The following is a 21,794-nucleotide window of genomic DNA, read 5'->3' as shown; positions in this document are numbered from 1 at the left end:
GTAAAGCATGGCGGAGGCTGTTATGAAACGCTTGATAAATGGGTAGCTGGCATGCACATTTTAAGACTTTACAATATTACCATTTGATTTGCTCAGTGAGTACCTAAATGAGTTTCCTGTGGGATTTTTTCCATGACACTTTTGGTCGCGCCAAGTCAAACTATGCTGCATTGATTTGCGCTTCAATTACCAGTTTAATCACGCCAAGTTGTGCCGAGGCACCCCCGAGATGGACCATCTCTGGAGTCAGGCCAGACCCGCTTCTAAGCGGGTTCCAGTGACACCAGATGGGCTTTGTCTGTTCAGTGACTCCTCTAGATCCATTTCGTCATACTGTCTCAATTTTTCAAGCAATAAGCGGTAGATGCCAAGCAAACTCGTAACAACGGTAGGCGCCGATTGATGTATTTGCCTGTGGGTGCCCAAGTTAAGTGAATATTAGCAAGGTGATGATTGTCACAAAAATCACTTTTATTGCACTTGCTTTAGTAATTGCTGTGATGTAGGCTTACTAAACTGCTGTTGTCTGTAGACAAACTGCAATGAAATGTGACACTGCTCTGCTAGAAATCATAACTGGCTACACCATACCAGCACAGTTTGAAGGAGTAGAATTTACATACACATTGGCCACATTCACAACTTAACACTATGCTGTGTGTAATAGTAAATAGATGCAAAGATGTCATATTTATTAATTCATTTATTTTTTTGATCAGCCTTCCCCGTGGGTGCTTGAGCAACCACGGGATTGGTAACATCAGCCTGAAAATCCATGAGTATAAGTATTATACATACACAATAGTAAATGGCACTAAAGAGGGCGCTGCTTTTAAACATCATCGACTTAGTGAAAGACACACCTTCAGGTAAAGACACACCTTCAAGCAGGTATCCCTGTTGTAATGGAAATGGAAATCCCAGTCGCGTTGGGCTGATGCGCCAAGCCAACTCGTGTATGGAAAAGTGGCTCTAGAACCCCCTCTTGCTTGTTAACTTTCTGTTCTTTTACTCATCAGTTGTATTTAAGCTGATGTTGGCTAACACCCTAGTTTGGAGAGCAAGGTAGTATAGTGAGTTGAGGGTTATCCTTCAGTGGGATGACCTGGATTTTGCACTACTGTGTTGTCAATTCTCTGCCCTGCTGAAGTGTCTTAGCCAGTTGCTAATTCCTTGCATGCTTAAGAAATATTGTTCCGTAGCTGTCTGATCCTGCAATTCACTTGGCTTGAGGGATGCATGCATAAAAAACTGTCTCTCCGTGGATCATTAAGTTTATGGTATCAATTTCCCACTTCAAAATGTGAGCAAAGTCTGTCTTTGCTTTTATTTTTGCTTGGTACATCTGTAATACTGTGCATCTTCAAGTTAACTCAGTTAATTGGTTCTTGTGCCTACTGCCCAAGAGGTGACCTGCTCATGTTTGTGCATGTTTTTATCTTGATTTATTTAAGGGGGAGTTGATTAAATGTGGATGCTGTTTTTTCATTACCTTCCCTCACATTGATAGTTACACATAGTCGCACCTGGGGGATGAAGTGCCTTGCCCATCAGCACTTTGGTGGTAGTTGTTGAGGGAGGAAAGAGGATTTCCTGTTCATAGTTTTTCTCAAGGAAACCAGAGATTTGAACTGGTGACAAGCCAGGCATATTTACGTTTTGATGAAAAAAATTACGAGAACTAGGATATGTTCTGCTTAACCCATATTGGCTCTAATTTGAACACTTATCAACGAGCAACCATGTCTTATCTGCTGTCAATATGTTGATGAAAACACAAAAGCCCTTGAAATCAGTGTCCAGGGCTCCAGAGTGCGACAATTTTGGTTGCACATGCGATCTGTCAAGTGCGAATAAACATTTTCATTGGTTGCACCAGTGCACCTGGAATTTAGCGTGTGTTCGTGTATGTGTGTAGGGGGTTATTTATTTACCACCCGCATTCTGCGAAGACATCCTCTACTGGCATAGAGTTTTAATGCAAATATATGCACTTTTGGGAGCATTCAGGGAGCAGCATGTCTATATCTTTTTTTTTCCACAGTTATTAAATTTTCCACAGTTATTAAACTTTGAAAATCCAAAACGGTCAAAATGATCGCCTTGATCATTCTAGTAGTTTTTAAAGTAAAGCAATTGTGTTACACAACAAGAAAAAATGGCATAAATTTTTTTTGAAACTTTTGCACTTGCATTGCGTTGGAATACGTGCCTTGATAATGCCAAAATGTTGGGCCTAATTCTTAAAATAAATAAAAAATAGACAACTGCAATGGTGTTTTTCTCTTGCTTACCAAGGCATCTACTGTATCGTATTGAGTTGAAATTGTGATCCCTGAATTGTGAGACGTATCGAGCCATGAGCTTTGTGAATCGTCCCACCCCTAACAGGGACTGTAAGACAGTAGTTCGATGTGCCGTGGGAACAACAAGAAAGAGCCACCATGGAGCATGATGTTTGCTGATGAAATTGTGCTAGCAAATGAGGACGAGGACAAGGAAAGGTTGGAGAGAGATCTTGAGAAGATTGGAGAGAAGTGCTAGAGATCAGAGGACTAAAGATCAGCAGAACAAATACTGAGTACCTGTGTATAAATAAGCAAGTAGAAAGTCCAGGATTGACCTTAGGAGACAATGTCCCAGAAGTTAACGAATTCAAGTGCTTAGGATCGAGAATACAGACAGAATGTGGTGGTGAAAAGGAAGTTAATAAAAGGACACAATCTGGGTGGTATTCGTGGAGAAAGGTAGCTGGAGTACTTTGTTACAAAAGACTGCTGTTGAGGCAAAGTATACAAATCAGTGGTTAGGCCTGCCATGGTCTACGGTATGGAAGCAGTGACAACAACCGAGAGGCTAGAATCTACATTACAGGTAGCAGAGATAAACAATGCTGTGTTGTTCCCTGGAAGTGACTAGAAAAGACAGGAAGAGAAATGAAGACGAGAGCTATGTTCAAAATCAGAGGAGTGGATGAAAAGTTGAGAGAGACAAAATGGAGATGGTTTGGACATGTACAGAGAGGAGGCATAGTCTATTTAGGAAAGAAGGTATTGGACCTGGAAATACCTGACAAAAGAAAAAAAAGAAGACCAAGGAAAAGATGGAGACCAGATAGAGGAGGACATGAGGAGGGTTGGACTATGGGAGAGGGATGCATCAGACAGAAAGCTATGGAGGTCAAAAATCCGCTGTGGCAACCTGAATCCTTCCTCCCAGGCAGTGCTAACTAGGTAATTAGCTTCAGTGAAATCCTCTCGTGGGCAGCACGGTGGTGCAGTGGTTAGCACTGTTGCCTCACAGCAAGAAGGTCCTGGGTTCGAGCCCCGGGGGTAGTTCAACCTTGGTGGGTCATCCCGGGTTGTCCTCTGTGTGGAGTTTGCATGTTCTCCCCGTGTCTGCGTGGGTTTCCTCTGGGGGCTCCGGTTTCCTCCCACAGTCCAAAAAAAAGACATGCAAGTCAGATGAATTGGCCATACTAAATTGTCCCTAGGAATGTGTGTGTGTGTGTGTGTGTGTGTGTGTGTGTGTGTGTGTGTGTGTGTGTGTGTGTGTGTGTGTGTGTGTGTGTGTGTGTGCGCACGTGTGCGTGTCTCCCCCTGCCTGCCGCCCAATGACTGCTGGAATAGGCTCCAGCATCCCCGCAACCCTGAGAGCAGGATAAGTGGTTAAGATAATGGATGGATGGATGGAAATCCTCTCGTCTCCGGTTTCCCTTCACAAACTACAGCCGGTGTTTATAGATGACTGTCCCTACGACAGTTCTGGCAAAACGGCCACGCTTGATAGTTAAGACTATACACTTTCACAAAGCTAGTTAAGTAAGAAAAATAACAAAATGGAAAGCAAAATAGCTAACGTTAACCTAACTGGCTTTAGGCTAGCCAACTTCCATGGCAAACTGGGGAAGAATGAGTTGCGAAATGTCGAGATGCACAGGACTTGAAGCTGTTACAATACAGTACTTGTGCAAATCCTTAGAAGTATTTCAGTCCACAAAATATTACTCGCTTTGACACTAAACTCAATTTCTACCGACAAAACGATAACTCAGCAAACTCCTCTGCCATGTTCCGGAACCCCCCCCCCCTCCCTCTCTGGTCTCTGGCTTAGAGTACATCATGCTATTAAACTGAAATTACATACATCACTTTATTAAACTGATATTACACTGGTTTAGCTAAGCAGGATATCAAAGCTCACAAAAGAATCAAAGAATTATGGCAAATGCACTACTCCACTTACTTTACCCATATTGAAACATGCATAACCATGCAGACTCGAAAATATATTTCACATATCCATATTCCCATTTTTGGCAGGCCTCTACAAAGGTATTACTTAAAATGTATTATCGCGGCGCCAAAAGGTGCGGTGAAAACATTTGGGTGCACCTAAATTATGTGCTGGTGCATCTAAATGAAAAAGTTAAGCACACCAGTGCAACCATATGAAAAAGGTAGTATGGAGCCCTGAGTGTGCAATCAGGTGCTGGTTAGTGATAAAACTTTGTAATGCAATAATCCAAAATTTGGCTTTTTTTTTCCCTCGATGAAAATCTGCATGCCTGCTCAGTTACTTCAATATCTGGTGTTTCTTCAGAACAACAATGAAGATATAATGATTTACAATAGCACCATAGCAGCCTCATGCAGAAGAATAAGACTGGTAGGGGTGAGTTTGAAGAAAAATGGAAGTTGTGGCTAACAAGCAAATATGGCAGACCAAGCTTGGAGATGACTTATACTAACAGATACTTCAACATCAATAGCTAAAATCCTAGTTTGACTGTGTATCTTTCAGCTGTGGGGAATGTGCTGACACAACTGCACTGTTTAATAATGGATGTCTGGGGTTTGAAGCATCAAACATCAGTGTCACTTCCAGTGCCCTCACAGGTGTCATTAAGTTAAACAAAGAAAAATTTCAGAATTTTTGCGTTCAAGTGTTGCTGGAGTAATTTTACAAAACATCAGTATTGGCCAATGAATCAAAACATTTTTTACTCCCCCCACAGGAGTGTTTTTGAGCTGTTGCTGTTCTTTGACCATATGGACTTCCATCAGGATCCACTGAAACACTTCACAATTACATTCCAGGTAAGGCTGAAGTGCAGACCATCTACTTGACACACTGTAGAGTAGACATTAGTGGTTTTCTAATTGGACTGGAAATTCCCGTGGTTACCTGGTAGTGGTGTTTTTCTAATTGGACTGGAAAATCCTGTGGTTACCTGTTAGTAGTAGCCTCAGGCCAAAAAGCCAAGTAGGGCAGGGATTGTCATCCACATTTTTTTAGTATGTATTAATCACAGTAAGTAACCTACTATCTTAACAACCAATATTTGCGAACTAGTAATTAACTGCCTTTATATTTCTGTTGCCATGACAATGAAGTAATCCTCATTTGGATGTAAATGATAAACAGTGATTGAGCACAAAAAGTTAGCCTGCAGTTCACTATCAATGGAACCATTTTGTTTGTCTCGGTAATATCATAGATTAGAGTCTTGATTGTCTGTCAGTTCACACTTGCACACAAGTGAGATAACCAAGCATATACCTGAGAAACATATGCATTTAAGATCAGTGTGTCAGGACATAGCAAAATGGTTCTTTTAATTCATAGAATCACACTTAAAAGCAGGACCAGGTAACTTTTTTGCTTTAACGTGCCATCATTAAATTTATTTGGGTTACATAGTCTAATGGCTATGGGAGAATGATACAGTCACTGTTCGTATCAGTTCCCTAGAAGCTTTTTCACTATGCATTGTGTCTGCTACCATTTATGAAATATAAGGAAATATAGGGATTGCTTTATGGCACACATAAATATAGCAGTTATACTTTACCTTGTCTTTTAAGCTACAGTTTGTTGATAAATGTGCTATGCTATGGATAAATAAAAAATCTGGTTGTCTTTGTAACAGTCGATAAAAAAGTACTGCCATAATGCAAAATATGCCTGGTGTTGCTTAAGTAAGTGAGATAACCAAATTAATTCAGAAGAGGTAGTATTCAAAAACAGTAATGACTCTTTTTAGGTTGGATTTTTGTTCCAAGTGTCAATCAGCAACTCATGAATTGAAGCCCATGTTCCTTGACATGACAAGCTGTTTGATTTTAATTCCTTGAGAACTAAATAGCCTAATTATAGGCCATTGTTGGTCTCCCTTCCGTCTTCCAGGAATGTTTTTTGGCCCTTTCAAAGCATCAGAATGTTCACTTGCTCCAAATGAGTTATTTGATGGAGAACGGCGGGCCATGGGCAAGCCCTGCCTTACAGGCCATCCTCGAAGAGTCCAACTTACCTCAGAATGAAGGTTGGTAAAAATGTGGAATTTTTCTGCTGTGTCTTACTGTTATGTAGTTACCTGTCAAACTAACCATTTACTGCGGAAAACTGAAAATACTTTCAACATTTACGAGTGATTCTTTCTGGTCATCCTAGACCATTTGGGGGCCCTGAAATATGCTAGCCTTATGGGAACACAAGCCTCCAAGCTTCCAAGTTGCTTTGCACTATACTTTCTTAGAGTGAAATAATGTAAGATTTACCTCCAACTTTGAGTATAAAGCCTTTTTTATTAACTTAACTGAAATATCAATGCAAAACATTGACTATCTCTAAAATGCAAAGCGGCATTCCAAATGGGGGCAAGCCTTGTATCAAACAGACCATCTGTTGAAGAGGCACCTCCATTATGAATTATTAATGAGGAAGCTCTTGAAATATCAGAGGTAATGTTTTACTTACAGAATAATCTCTTTTAGTTTTGAAACCATTTATTTGGTGATTTGGTTGGGGAAGGTTTTAACTGTTATAGATCATCGGATTCTTTTGAACATAAAAAATCTCATATCTTAAGTATCTTAAATCTCATAAAAAACCTTGCAGCTCAGAAATAAACAAAGTTGACATCTGTCTCCCGCCTTGCTTGATATTCCAACAGTGGATGGGTACATTGGCTCTGAGCTGCCAGTGTTCTTGGAGTTGAGGGTGCATTACCTGTTGGCCTGTGAGAGGGTCAGAGAGGCAGTGGCCCTGGCTAGGTGCTGCACCTGGCACCCCATGGCAGGGCAACACCTATTCTTCCTCCAGGTCTACCTCACCTGGCTTTACAAAACCTCCCAACATGACCAGTTACACAAAGAGGTAGGTGGAAGGGCTGCTGTATGGGAATGATTATAGTCTTTCGAGGAAAAAGAATTATCAATACCATATCCTTGAGTATTGTCCAGTTTTGGGCCTAAATACAAGACTTCTGAGCCCAGATGCTGTAATCCACTTTATCTCTATTGCCTTTTACACACTCGCAGGTATTTCAGGATTCCAGTCAGCTGTAGCTGACTAGAATCAGATTTAAGGATTCAGGACAAAAGTGACGTACAGGCATGCAAACTTATCACCGTTTTTAATCCAAAATAGGTCACCTATGTGATTTGTGCAGATCTGCTGAGAAATAATTGGGGGGTGTCGAGAGCCTGCCCACTCAAACATACTCCCATTTTCTCTGCTCGTATATTCTTCTCACCGTTTTCACCCTTAACTAGTTTGTATACCTGGCTGTACAAACTTTTTTTTCCTGCTTTTCCCAACAGGTGGCTGACCTCAGTGGTAAAGAAGCAGTGCGCATTATCTGTAGCTTAGAGACTTCAGAAGAAGATGAGTTGCTACTGGCTCTCAGCAGAACCTTCCTCTCACAGCAGCTTCACAAGGGAGACATGCTCTATTTGTGGTTGGTCACATTTACTGTATTGTTTATTAGACACTGAAAGTGTGTTTTGACTTGAAGATCAATTAGACGTTACCAGCATTTTAACCATACGAGTATTCCTTCTCAGGGAAGTTCAGAAAAGTGAGCAAATATTGTTCAATCATGATACAAATATTACCTAACATTTTATATATTTGCAGATCCATTGGCACTTCATTTTTTATTTTGTTATTTTAAGATTTTTGTTGCTTTAAATAGTCTTTAAGAAAATAATGCTACCATAGGCGTCTGGGATTTTTAGCAACAACAATAAATGATAAATATGTTCTGAACCTGGTTATATACCTATAGGTCTAACCTTAACAAAATCCATAAAAAGGTAGTTCATGCTCATTACTCGCTGTGAAAACATTTGCCAGCTTAAACACCTCTCTTGCAGGGATCTTGTTTTCATATGGAGTAAACTCCATGGGCGAGTGAATACATCCAGCCAGGCATTATTGGAGGAGAGCCGCCAGCTGATGCTTACTGCCACAAATGTCAACTCAATTTTCCCATTCATCAGAGTCATTCTGGAAGAGGTGAGATCAAAATCTACATTTTTTAAGTTTTAAGAAGGGTGCTATACATTTTTGTGAAACCATTCAGAAACTGAAGTAATCTACTTAAGTTCCATGAACATAAAAAGACCCATTCCAGTGAAAAAACAAAGATTTTTTAGCTATCTGGCAGATTAGGGGACATGTAAATTCACAGTATCACTCATTAATTAACTGTGATGATAATATGCAATAGTCTGTAAGAAACATACACTTATGGTTAAATTGCTTTGAATCTCACAAAGCTTAGTATTTACTGTGTGTGCTTATTTATAGAAAAAACAGTATGGAATAACTATCATCTAAACTTTTCTTAGCTACATGACATGCCAACTTGTGTTGGCTTTGAAATTATAATTTGCTATGAATTTGCAATTTGCTTTTCACTTATGTTGCCACCTATGTTACAATTGCTATACAGTTTGTTAGATGCTCTGTGTTTACAATGTGATACACCACAAAAGTACGTGTGGTGAAATTATTGATGCCTAAAATATACTTATTAAAACATAATTTAGCATTGGAAACACAATTTAAAGCATTTCATATTGATTTATTGCACATTCAAGGTGTTTTACCAACAATTTGGAATGATTTAAAGTATTTTGAACAAGCCTTTTACTTTAAAACATTTTTAAGCCAAAGGGAAGCTGTATTCAATACCTCAGCATGTAGAAACTACTTAGAATTTGGCTTTACAAATTTGGGACAATTGTTAAAGACCTCTACGCGAGACAAAGATGGCTCAGAAAATCAGTCAGACTGTGCTTTGAAAGTTTATTTCCAAATTTCCATGTTCTTTTGTTTCCGTCATTTTAGCTAGGCGACAAAGGACTCCAGTTTTGTGTGGAACTCTGCGCCAATGCGCTACAGTCCTGCCTCCTTTGTGATGCAGTCACCAAGTCCCTAATCTACAAAACTATTGCCAGCCTACTGCCCAATGACCTGGAGGTGTGCCGGGCATGTGCTCTCCTTGTCTTCTTTTTGGAACGCACTGTTGAGGCCTACAAGGTTGTCTTGCTTCTGTATACACACCCTGACCAGGAGTACCATGCAGAGTCCAGCCCCATTGGCAACCACATTCGCTTTGAAATCCTGCAGGTAGTGTACCATGTACCAATCAGAAAGTTCTGCCATGTCATTTCTGTTAGAGTTTAAGGAGATTGTGTGCATCTGTATTTTGTTGTACCAGATAATGCATTTTTGCAGTAATACCAATTGGATAAATTCACCAGAGGTAGCCCTAAATCCTATCGAGAATCCATCCAGCAGTGTCTCTTTTATTTAATCCCATCTTCCAATATCTCAACTGTTAGGTTTGAAATTATCAATAACCTGTGTAATAAGCAGGTAAAAGTGACTGCTACATCGAATGCAATGCCTTACATATACTACCTCCAATGTATATTAGATTGATCATGTTGTCCAAATCATACCCCCAATGTATACTAGATTGATCATGTTGTCCAAATCATTATGTTCTGACGATTAAGCAGCTATTGATGACATGTTTATTTTTTTAAATGATTTGATTTTTTTTTTTTTTTTGCCATTTTCTTCTGTAGATCCTAAAGAAGGGCTTATACTTTGACCCAGAGTTCTGGAACCTCATTGCCCTGCGGACCAGCTGTTTAAAGCTAATGAGTGAGAAGGTGTTAAATGCGGCCCTAGAGGAAATCATGGATGAAAATTGGGTCTCTAATTACTGTGCCAAAGACCCCACTATGCGTTCCAACACCCATCCGACCAACTGTCACAAACAAACAGAAGGTGAAGGTGCACACTACCAAGCAGCAGCTAAGAAACATCATCATAAAGAGACCAGAAACTTCATGGCATCAAAAAGAAACAAGATGTGCCCAAGCAAAACGGGAATATCTGATAACCACACAGTGAAGAAGAAAAGGAACCAAGGTTCACGATCTATTAAGGAGCCATCATCCGAATCTTTCAGGCGTTCGTTTTGGCAGCTTGACAAAACAAAGGACAATTTTGCCCAGCAGTTTGGTTATGGAGAGCATAGGCGCATCACACGACTCTCTGAGAAGAACCCCCCGAAACGGAGGATCAGGACACCCAGGTGGCTTCTGGAGGACTCAGGAACTCTGGAGAATAGTGCCCCTCCAAAGCTCAAAAAGTGTAGGATGAAATCTAAGCATCAGAAGCGGCATCGGGCTCCAGCAGTCAAAAAGGCTGGGACCGGCCAAGTCAAGAACAATGCAAAACACAAAACTAGAGTACACGGTCATCTAACAGAAAGGGACAGTGAAAACGAACATTGGGAGGGTGTTTCTATACACTGTCTGAAACCAGCCTCTCCCACACACATAATTCTTGAACTGTCACAACCAGACAATGAACTGATGGGTAATTTTGATGAGGACATTTGCAATACACGAAAAGGCTATCCTCAAATGCTTCTGTATAAACCCACAGTAAAACCTCCTGTCAGGCTGCAGCCAGGTAAGGCTCCACATCGCAAAGAGGTGGTTATTAGAGCACGGGATACCACTGCATTTCTACACCAGTTACACTGTTATAACCGACGGCAGAAAGGGAAAGGTGTTGTCTCAAACAGTCAAGCTTCTGTGTCAACTATTACTCGCTCCTCTGTGCAGGGCAGTCCACCCAAAGTACCCTCAGACGTACTATGTGAAAGCCCTGATGTAGAAATGAAAGTTGCCCTTTCCTCACAAACTCAAGAGCAGGCCAAAGTGACCCACTCCACAATATCAGATATAGAGTTTAATGGCCTGACCACAAACAGTGTCTGTCAAATCACAGCGACAGTGTCACAGAACTCATGTGAAGATGGTGTCTCACCGGCCACAATTGCTGATGAGATCCCAGAGACCTCGACTTCTAACGAGGTCTCAAACATCGCTGTTGCAGTTGAGTTGACCGCCCAGTCTCAGGATGTTGTTACAACTGAATCTATTCCCAGAGCTGAGAAGTCTCACGTTGGCAGATACGATGAGGAAAAATCAAACATGTGTTTCGACCCTTCTGAATTAGGCACGAGTCTTTCAAATTCAAGTGCAGCCAATACAAGTGTGGCCAACACTCCCAATATGTTTGTGGCACCACTGCCTATTGCAGGCATTGCTAAAGTACAAGAGCCAATACCTTTTGATAACCCCAGCGTCACAGAAGTGTCAAATAGCCCTAGAATTAGTGATATTTTAGAGTTTCTGGTCACAGGAGATTTAACTGAAGATGCAGAGATTCACATGCCTTGCAATGATGATGTCAATGTAGCTGAAACTGATGCCATTGTTCTAAATCCAAAAGACCCAGATCCTGGTGCAAACATTGTTGCCCCACAAAAGACATCAGAATCAGAGGTTTCTACGGCATCCCGGGATGCAAACAGTAGAGAGGACCTATGTGCTCTGACTTTAGTAACAGAGATAGTTACTGAATCTGCACCACAGGCATTTGTTCCAGAAACAGAGGTTCCCAAAGAGCCAACACAGGGAGGCCATGCTCCAGAGGTGGCAGAGCTGGTGCTTGGAGGTATGCCTAATGTAACATGCAAAATTCCTTCTACCTCCAGCGGCTATATTACAGAACAGAGTGCGACCACCATTGTCGAGGTGCAAGAGGAAGAGAGCGCTCAGGATACAGCTCTGGAAAGTCCTGACAATGGTGACCCAGATGTTGTTCCTCAGGAATCTGAGGAGTCAAAGTTGGAGTACTGTTGCACCCTCTGTAACAAGGTCTTTAAAGGTAAACGTGTGGTAGTGCACGCAATGTTCCACTACAGGAAAGATAAGTGTATGTTCTGTGGGTTGTTGTTCAAAGATGACCTCCTGGCCATGATGCACCTTTCTGAGCACATAGAGAAGCTGAAGAAATGCAAAGAGTCAGCAGGCAACATTGCCCAAGAAAATAAGTTCCCACAGAACAAAGGGATCACCACACCCAAGACTGAGACCTCAAGTTCATCTTCTGTGAATCACAGAGGAAGACCAAGGAAATCCACCCTTGGCCATAAAACTTTGAAACCTTCAGATTCAGTTCCATCTGAATCCAGAAAGTTGCGTTCAGCTGGTAAGCCATCGGATAATAAGTTTCCATTCAAACATGTTCAGAACATGTTAAAACATGGTAACTGCAAATCACCTGTGCATAAAATTAACGGCCATATTTGCAAAAGCCAAAGTAAGATGGTGTTAGTCAAGCAGGATGACTTGAAAATGGAAGCAATGCAGAATAGTACACTGCTTGAAGAGTCAAGCCAACTAACAAGTCATGGAGCTCAGGTGCTTTTGTTGCCAGAAACTCTAGAGTTGGAGGGGACTTCCACACCAGCATCAATTCAAGCTTTGGAGTCATGCCATTCCACAGAGAACATGCCAGAGGAGTCAGAATCTCTTGAGCTCCTTAAGACCACCCCAAAACAAGAGGAAGGTGGTGTGATGGAGAGGAGCATTGAGATGTTGGCCAAGGTTTGCTGTCCTGTGGATAGATGCTCTTGGAATGCAGACCTATCCAGAAATCGTGTTGTGTTACTGTATCATGCTCTGGAAGTTCACTATGGTAATGTCAAACCCTTAGAATTGGCTTTCCAGATCGGAAACAACAGATGCAGTATTTGCATGAGAGTTCTGTGGAGTTTTCAACATTACCAGCACCATGTCGAAAGACATAGACTCACTCCTAGGCATCCCTGCCTTCACCAGGGTTGTAATGCCCGGTTCAAGACAGGAATAGAAATGAGACGCCACACTAGGAGGCACAGTCCACTGCAGGCAGTGTGTTGCCTCCCTGGATGCTCCAAGCTGTTTATTTGTCTCTGGGCACTGAATCTTCATGAACGTGAGCATTATGCTTCCAAACCCATCATAACAGCTAAGGGAGCAAATCTCAAAACAGGAAATAAATGTGATAAAGTGCAGGCCATGAAAAAATGGGGCCATAAACCGAAGGATGCCATGGCTGCACAGCCTGTTACTAATGTAGATAGAGCTGAAAGTGTGAGGAATGCTCCAGCACTACAAAAGCAAGCTACAGAGAAGCCGTCCAAAAGAAATCGCTCTCGGACAGCTTCTCTCACAACATCTAAAACTCTGCCAGCAATGGAGCAGGCTAAAGTAAAACCCAACTCTAAGGATGTAATTGTCACAGGGAGTCTCTCTAACAAGGACACCTTCCCACACCCCACCAATCCCACCAGGAGATTTAGGAGGAAGTTAAGTAAAGAGAGAAGGATGAAAAAAAAGCTGCCTGTTCACAGTCTTCACCAAGTCTCTTCTTCCATCATCGAAACCAATGGCAAAATGAGGAATAACTTTATGAAAAAGAAAGTGACAATGAATGTAAAAAGTCACAACAGAATGGGTTGTCGCCCTGGATCAGGCAAGTTGAACAAACCCGTGATGGGCCGGAAAATGAACAGTCATGAAGATGGAATCATCTCAGAAGGGAGAAGGGATCAGAAAACCAATGTTGCGACTCAGCTTTCGACTAGTCCTTTAGAAACGGCACGGGCATCAAACATGAACAACAAATCAAAAAAGAAGCGAAAAGAGAGGAAGCAAATCTGTGACATAGGTGTAGTCAAAACTACTTGCATCAGTGGCACAGTGGAATTAAATGACAATTCAAAGTCACAAGAGTCCATAAAGCAGCAGGTTAATGAAAGCTCTGTTCTTAAACAAAAAAATACCTCTGATATTATCACCATACCATCTCTATCACCTGATGTTTCAAAGGAAACGGTCCCTCCAGTTTCTGCTGCAGAGAAAATGCCGAAGTCGATTATTGAGGAAAAGTCAAAGAAGTTGAAAGCTGCCAAAAAACGCAGTCTTCCTAAGGATGGCAATAATCCAACTGCTCCATCAGACAACAGAAAGACAAAGGAGAAACAAAAGGACACAAACACAACAGAGGGCCCAAAGATTAAGAAGAAATGTCCTAACAAAGAGAGAGGCACACAGTCAGCCTCAAAGAAGCATGCCAAGTCAAAAACTGCTAAAACCCTACGAGATACTAATGAGGATTTCAAGTCAAAAACTGTTAAAGCCGAACAAGATCTGAAGGAAGATTTCAAGTCAAAAACTACTAAAGCCCAACAAGATACGAATGAGGATTTCAAGTCAAAAGCTGTTAAAGTCCAACAAGATACAAAGGAAGATTTCAAGTCAAAAACTACTAAAGCCCAACAAGATACTAACGAGGATTTCAAGTCAAAAACTGTTAAAGCCGAACAAGATACTAACGAGGATTTCAAGTCAAAAACTGTTAAAGCTGAACAAGATACGAAGGAAGCTTTCGGGTTGAAAACTGCTAAAGCACAAGATACTAAGGAAGGTTTCGAGTCAAAAACTGCTAAAGCCCCACAAGATATGAAGGAAGATTTAAAGTCAAAAACTGCTAAAGTCCAACAAGATACTGAGGAGGATTTAAAGTCAAAAACTGCTAAAGACCAACAAGATACTGGGGAGGCTTTACAGTCAAAAACTGCTAAAGCCCAACCAGATACTGAGGAGGATTTCAGCAGTCAGTTAAAACTGGAGGTTGATGATAGGGGTCAATCAGAACTTGACCAGACAATTGGGAAAGGAGCAGAAGAGAAGGCTGAAGGAGAGGCTGAAAAAACACAAGAGGCCACATCTGTCTCTACAACTAACGTCCTTGGCTACTCCTTGATAGTGAACGGACAAGTGGTACCCATCAAACCAGAGAAACCTCAAGTTGATGCAGCAAATTCCAAGGTGGAAATAGCCAGTGCCACACCAAAAGAGACACCCTCTAGCTATGGGAAGAGGCTGTACATTCGCCCCCCACCTACGGCATACCTCGATGAGCGATATACCAACATGCCAAAGCGGAGAAAAGAAATGTCCATGTTCTCCCACTCCTCTCAGAATCATCATCCTCCACAGCAGGCTGTCAGCCCTCAGCAGAGGCAACGCTGTGCCAACTGTTTCATTTCCTTTAGCAGTACGGAGGAGCTGCAAAGTCATCTGCTGCTGAAGAAGTGCTCCAACCTCTTCGGCTTTGACTCTGATGATGAGGGTAAGTGTGAAGTCATAGTAGATCTGCCTCTATTCACACAGTTTATCTCTGGTCAGGGGTTTAAACCATTTAGATCGAGTCAAAGCTATCTGTATCTCGACAGAATATATCTTTGTAACTTTATGTAGAAGAATATCAGAATCTCACTTTATGTAAAAGTTCACAGAAAGTTGAATCAGTTCATCTGGACACGATGTTTATTGACAAACATTTCATCACTCATCTAAGTGAACTCTTCAGTATGTTGACCTCTTCTGTCTGTTACTGAGCATGCATAAAGCCACTAGGTAAAAGTATCACAACATACACTGGTTCACAAAAAGAGGGAGCATGTTATACAGTGTTGACGGCCGAATAAAATTAACAACATTCGGACGTAGTTGTTAAATGTGTCATCTGTTTGTAAATTGCCTGTAGGCCTAGATTTCAAAAGTCTTGTTTTTTAAGATGCAAGCATAAGAGTTGTTACAGAAGTATATTATGGCCTCTGAGAAAATAAGTCAGTAAGACAGTGCTTTTAGCAGTAGATGATTGTGACAAAACTAGTGAGGATCAACAGTGATGAGGGGACAGGTAGAGCAGCAAGACCGGTCACAGATGAGAAAAAAGCCCCATGTTATGTAAAAACTTAAATTATTCGATAATTTTTTTCCAGGCAAAAGTTGAAGACTTCCACACAGCACAATTCAAAAGAGAATTGACATACAGATGCAGACATACAGACTGATCTATGGACATGCAGAGAGCACCTCAAAGGAGCCTTGTTCGATCCTACAGACTTGTTATAGGAGGAGTCATCACAGTAAGAGACTGGGAAGTGAAAAAGTCTCCTTTTCTTTTTTTTTCTTTTTTTCCTACAGACTGCCTGTAATGCAAGGTCCTGGAAGGGCCACAATGTTTGAAATAGCCAATCTGAGGACTACTGAATTGATTCACAGTCAGACTGTTAGAAGTGCCTGCCCTGGACCCAAATTGCTGTTCCCAGTACTTCATCTGGTAGTGATCAAGTATTCTGGCTCAAAGACTGGACTCTTGAAAGCTGTGAAATTGTAATTTTGCAGAAGTCAAACAGGGCTGCACCTATTTTTATTAGGATACACATTCTTTGCATCAGTAAGCCATAAAATTAGATCACAATATTTGCTTTTTGCACTGTTTTTTTTTTTAACACAAACCTTTTGCTTCAGTTTTTTCTGCCTTTATCAGCATTATCTCAAATATTGGATTCATAGTGGACAGTTAAGCATCAAGAATGTCATGCTTGCTTAAACATCCTTAATGTTACATTTTCATGGATTACACCTTTGTAAGTTTAAGTTTAATGTGTGGATCTAATTGTACTTATTTTTGATAAGACTAATTCTGTTCCTCAAACCTCATAGTGGGGTTAACTAGCTCTGTGCTACTTTATGTACGCTGCATCAGTTTTATTCTTATAATCATGAGTAACCAATAGGGGGCAGAGTTCACCATAGCTGACACCCTCCTGGTTATGCTAAAATGATATTGTTTCTCTTGCTAAACATAATGTAATGAGAGTATATCATGTGCTCTGCCTGCAACAAAGAGGGAGTCACAAATCAGCAATCCCACAAAACGGATTAGTTCAAATTATGTTGTTGAACATTTCATCCGAACATCCCAATGATTTATTTTTCATCTAGCAATGACATTTGTGAACTACAAAACGTGCCCCCTATCCCTAATTAAATCACACTGGTTAGGTCTTAATTTTGCCCTCGTTTTACTTGCAAATGACCCACTCCAGGGTTGAAACTTCGGCTCTCATCTCTTTTGTTAATGGAGATTATATTTTCATGTCGGCAAAACTCGACTGAGCCTTCCGAGACCTCAGATATAATGTGATTTTTGTTTGAATGCAGGTGTTCTCTTCAGTGGTCCCAATGGTGGACGTAGGAAAAACTACCACAGCATTAGGGTCACCGGGAGTACACTCGAAGGCTGTGAGTCATTCATAATCAACATCAGGTTTAATTTATTTATATGCTTATTTTCTATCTTTTGTAAATATTTGAAGAGTTTGATTGGCTTGTTATATATATGGGTGTTGGAACTGGGTTTATATCTTGCTCTTGAAGTAAAATAAAACACTTCCAATGACGCTGAATGGGTTTTGTTGGCCATATAATTTGTTGGTATACAGCACACGTTGGACATTTGTTTTAGCCTCTCTGATACACTTATTACTCACAAACGGCATGCAGTTCGGTCCAAGAGGATCAAATAAAAAAATGTTTGTCTCCCTTTAGTCCTACATACATTGCCAGCTTACAGAGGGCAGTTGAGGACAGGCAGAGATGGCGAGGACTGGTTGCGGACTCAACAGCGGTGCCCCAACGACCCTCTCAAGAGGTTACAGGATAGGTGACATAACACTGTCATGTTGAAGCGTTGGTGGGGTATTCACAGAAGCAGGAATTTTGCTTAAATTGATCAACTAAATTTTGCTATTGGCCCCACTGGGCGTGTATAAAGATACGTTATTTCCACCAAAACCAGTTACGACAGCTTATAGCCATGTGATCTTGACCCCCAGTATCTCAACCACTAGAGGAGTGCACTCATTAGGGTGCAGATCTCCTCTTTTCCGGCGCTCGACACCTACACACGGACAGAAAAACCAGTGTTTTTCCCGTCGTTATAACGCTTTGTCGCGGTGCCCAAGTGGATTCAACAGGAAATATGAAAAAAAAACGTTTTTAATATGCAGCGCTCAAGCTAAAAAAAAAAAAGAAGTCTACCCTTTAAAAATGCTTTGCCTGTCAGTCTGTGGATGTGCAGCCTCCTTGGCGGACCCTCGCACGAAAGTGACCCAAAGTCTGGCATGAAATGAGAGACCAGGCGATCATAATTGCAACGTGTTTAACCGTCGCGGTTTTATGATATAAAATGAATGAAGGCGAATGGCCGCTCTGCTGATTGACTTTCATTCATAAAACGATGGTAAGAAAACGGCCCAGCCATGTTAAGTGTTTTATTGTAGCTACTGAGATTATTTCCAGCTGTGACTCTGTGGTTAATCCAGCTCTGTAAATTGTGTTTTTATAGCGGAGTTTTAACATTGGCGATGTATAGCTATTCTCCGTGGCGGGGAGGTGAATAAGGCGACTTATTTTTTTTAAATTTTTTGGTTCATCCAGTGTTCGTCCAGTTCTCCTGTGCTAACGTCAGCAGTCGTTTTCATTCAAAACTCTTACCTGAATATATAAGGTTTTGGTTTTGGCACTGTCGCTGCCCAGTCTGACTCAACTGTAGGAGTCGCGCATGCGCACAGTTGACTCAGAGCTGGCAGCGCTGGTCGAGCGAACTAGAGAGTAAAGGGAGAGAGCGAGCGGTGTTGGCCAGAACAAACGTTTTTTTCAAGGTTTCTAATCGCAGCAGCCACCAGAGGTTCTTTACCATGCAGTCAGAATTGTGCACATTATGTTTAGGCTGACAGGTCCGGTGTGTTTGCAAAATTAGCCGCAGACACGCACGCGCGACCAAACATCCCCTCCAGGACTGTGTTAAAATTACTTTGAAGGCCAATATGTCAATGTTCCCGTGCATGCTAGTTTTCTAAGGCTGAAAACACTATATGGACAAAAGTATTGGGACACGCCTCTTAATCATTGAATTCAGGTGTTTCATTTAGACCCATTGCCACAGGTGTATAAATCCAGCAGCGAGCCATGCAGTCTGCATTTACAAACATCTGTGAAAGAACGAGTCGTTCTGAACAGCTCAGTGAATTCCAGCGTGGTACTGTCATAGGATGCCACCTTTGCAAGAAGTCAGTTCGTGAAATTTCTCCCCTGCTAGATATTCCACTGTCAACTGTAAGTGGTATTATTGAAAAGTGGAAGCGTTTAGGAACAACAGCAACTCAGCCACCGAGTGGCAGACCACGTAAAGTCACACAGCGGGGCCAACGAGTGCTGAGGCTCATAGTGCGTAAAAGTCGCCAACGCTCTGTTGACTCAATAACTGCACAGTCCCCGACTTCCCCTGGCATTCACATCAGCACAAAAACTGCGCCGGGAGCTTCATGGAACGGGTTTCCATGGCCGAGGGGCTGCATGCAAGCCTTACATCACCAAGCACAACGCCAAGCGGAGGATGGAGGAGTGTAAAGCACGCTGCCACTGGACTCTGGAGTAGTGGAGACGTGTTCTGTGGAGTGACGAATCACGCTTCTCTGGTAGTCTGATGGACGAGTCTGGGTTTGGCGGATGCCAGGAGAACATTACCTGCCTGACTGCATTGTGCCAACTGTAAAGTTTGGTGGAGGAGGGATAATGGTACGGGGTTGTTTTTCAAGTGTTGGGCTAGGCCCCTTAGTTCCAGTGAAGGGAAATCTTAATGCTTCAGCATATTTTGGACAATTCTATGCTTCCAACTTTGTGGGAACAGTTTGGGGAGGGCCCTTTTCTGTTCCAGCATGAAGGTCCATTAAGACATGGTTGGGTGAGTTTGGTGTGGAAGAACTTGACTGGCCCATACAGAGCCCTGACCTCAACCCCATCGAAGCACCTTTGGGATGAACTAGAATGGAGATTGCGAGCCAAGTCTTCTCGTCCAACATCAGCGCTTGACCTCACAAATGCTGTTCTGGATGGTTGGGCAAAAATTTCCACATACACACTCCAAAATCCTGTGGAAAGCCTTCCCAGAAGAGTGGAAGCAGTTATAGCTGCAAAGGGGGGAGCAACTCCATATTAATGCCCATGGGATGTCATAAAAGCTCCTGTAGGTGTAATGGTCAGGTGTCCAAATACTTTTATCCATTTAGTGTGTATATATCCAGTGATTCAAATATTTTTTAATTAGACAGTACAAGCTTGTTTCGTGCTATATGCAATCATCAGCTGTCAATAGATTGACATCTAGCATCTATTGACAGCTGATGATTGCATATACCACGAAACAAGCTTGTACTGTCTAATCAAAAAAATTACTTGAATCACTGGATTATTTTACTCGTTTGTTGAGCGAGGGTTTAATTTAATGAAGTCAAGTGTGTTTACTAAAGTGTTTACTGAAAACACTTTGTGTATGAATAAATGTGTATGTGGTTGATGTGAATATGACTTTGTGTATGATGTTATGCATATATCAGGAATCAGGGACACTTTGTCATTTCATGTACGAAATGTCGTTGCCCCCAGCAGTGCAACACAAAGACAAAAAACACATCCAGAGGAGTTGAATCAAGTGCAACTGGACTTGGTATATATCCGTGAAGACGTTTCGCCTCTCATCCAAGAGGCTTCCTCCGTTCGTGCCTTTATGCACTTGATTCAGCTCCTTTGGATAACCATCACCTGGATGAATGAGAACTTTGGCGGCCATCCAGAGGGCTGTTTGAGGGAACGTTGCCACTTCCCACACCGTTAGCTATGGCTAAAGATGGCTGCGGCTCCCTGCGCCATGCTTCCTCTGCTCCGGAAGCGGTTCCCTGTTGCTCCGTGGACTAGCCTCAGTAACTCCAGGTGCGGTTCCCCTCTCCTCCTCCTCCTCCTTCGCTTCGATCATTTTGAGTTGGTCATTTTGCTTTTGTCAACTTTGAAAAATCTTCTTGTGTCCATTTCGACTTTTGGTCAGTTCGCGCACAGCAAAAAAACAAGCGTACCGACTGAGCACACCTTACCCTACTGAAACTCGCGAGACACCTGCTGACGCAACACGTGAAGGAATTAATTTACTTGGAGGATTTAAACATCTTGAAATAATTTGGGTAGGGGGGGGGCATTGAATGTTGCGGGGGGGGGTAAGCCTCACTACAGCGCCCCCTGGAGCCGGGTCCGCATGGGGCCAACATGATCGTGCCCCGATCTCATTATCGAAAGCGCTTTGAACGTGCGCAGTGGCTTCAACGGCTCGTTTGGTTAAATGAACGCTGACGGGCCCCACGCTAACCAAGCGAAGACTGCTAGAAGCATCGACCTTTACTCAACAGGTACAGGAAGAGATTTGGAATGTATCGGACAGCGATACCGTTGTCGTATGTGATAAATGGACAACGATGTTAGATACGAATATATTGTAACGTGCATGGATAAGAAGACACGCTGGCCGCTGCCTGGCGGGTCTGAGCCTTTAGTCGAGCGGTTAGCGATGCTTCCTGCGGTGCGGGCGACACGGGTTCGCTTCCCGGCCGCGGCAGTTCCTATGGTTGCGTTATCCCCGAATTCGCTACAATATTGTAAACTAGTAATAAGACACGTTAGCACCTAGTTGACGGGCCTGACCCTTTAGCCGAGTGGTTAGTGATGTCGCCTTGTGGTGCAGTACACGTCGTATCGAATCCCGCACCGTGCAAGAAAATAATCGGTTACAATATAGTAAATATTACTTGTTACTCCGAATTATTGTTCACTGGCTCTATCTGGTGGGACCAGGCCTCGCCGACCCCTAATGCAGAGATGCCGTTGAAAAATGATCGTTACGTT

The 21,794-nt window shown here is 42.1% G+C and overlaps 1 protein-coding gene across 1 annotated transcript; it reads left to right on the top strand.

The window, feature by feature from the left end:
- The first annotated feature begins 7,138 nt into the window (after positions 1-7,138).
- Positions 7,139-17,463, top strand: LOC130131818 (uncharacterized). Its single transcript, XM_056301593.1, has 8 exons — positions 7,139-7,158; positions 7,323-7,338; positions 7,605-7,741; positions 8,160-8,301; positions 9,139-9,420; positions 9,885-10,556; positions 10,938-15,342; positions 16,203-17,463. The coding sequence occupies exons 1-8, from the start codon at positions 7,139-7,141 to the stop codon at positions 16,211-16,213; spliced, it is 5,685 nt and encodes a 1,894-aa protein (XP_056157568.1). The 3' UTR covers positions 16,214-17,463.
- Positions 17,464-21,794: the final 4,331 nt, after the last annotated feature.

This window comes from Lampris incognitus, chromosome 21 (assembly GCF_029633865.1).
Source record: "Lampris incognitus isolate fLamInc1 chromosome 21, fLamInc1.hap2, whole genome shotgun sequence".
Classification (NCBI taxonomy): domain Eukaryota; kingdom Metazoa; phylum Chordata; class Actinopteri; order Lampriformes; family Lampridae; genus Lampris; species Lampris incognitus.
Note: the sequence above shows the minus strand (reverse complement) of the source record. Positions and strands in the feature narration are given on the sequence as shown.

Coding starts and splice junctions, on each gene's coding strand:
- LOC130131818 (XM_056301593.1), top strand. CDS start 7,139: ATGACCAGTTACACAAAGAG. Junction 9,421..9,884: donor TTCGCTTTGAAATCCTGCAG/GTAGTGTACCAT, acceptor TTTCTTCTGTAG/ATCCTAAAGAAGGGCTTATA. Junction 10,557..10,937: donor ATGCAAAACACAAAACTAGA/GTACACGGTCAT, acceptor TCCTCTGTGCAG/GGCAGTCCACCCAAAGTACC.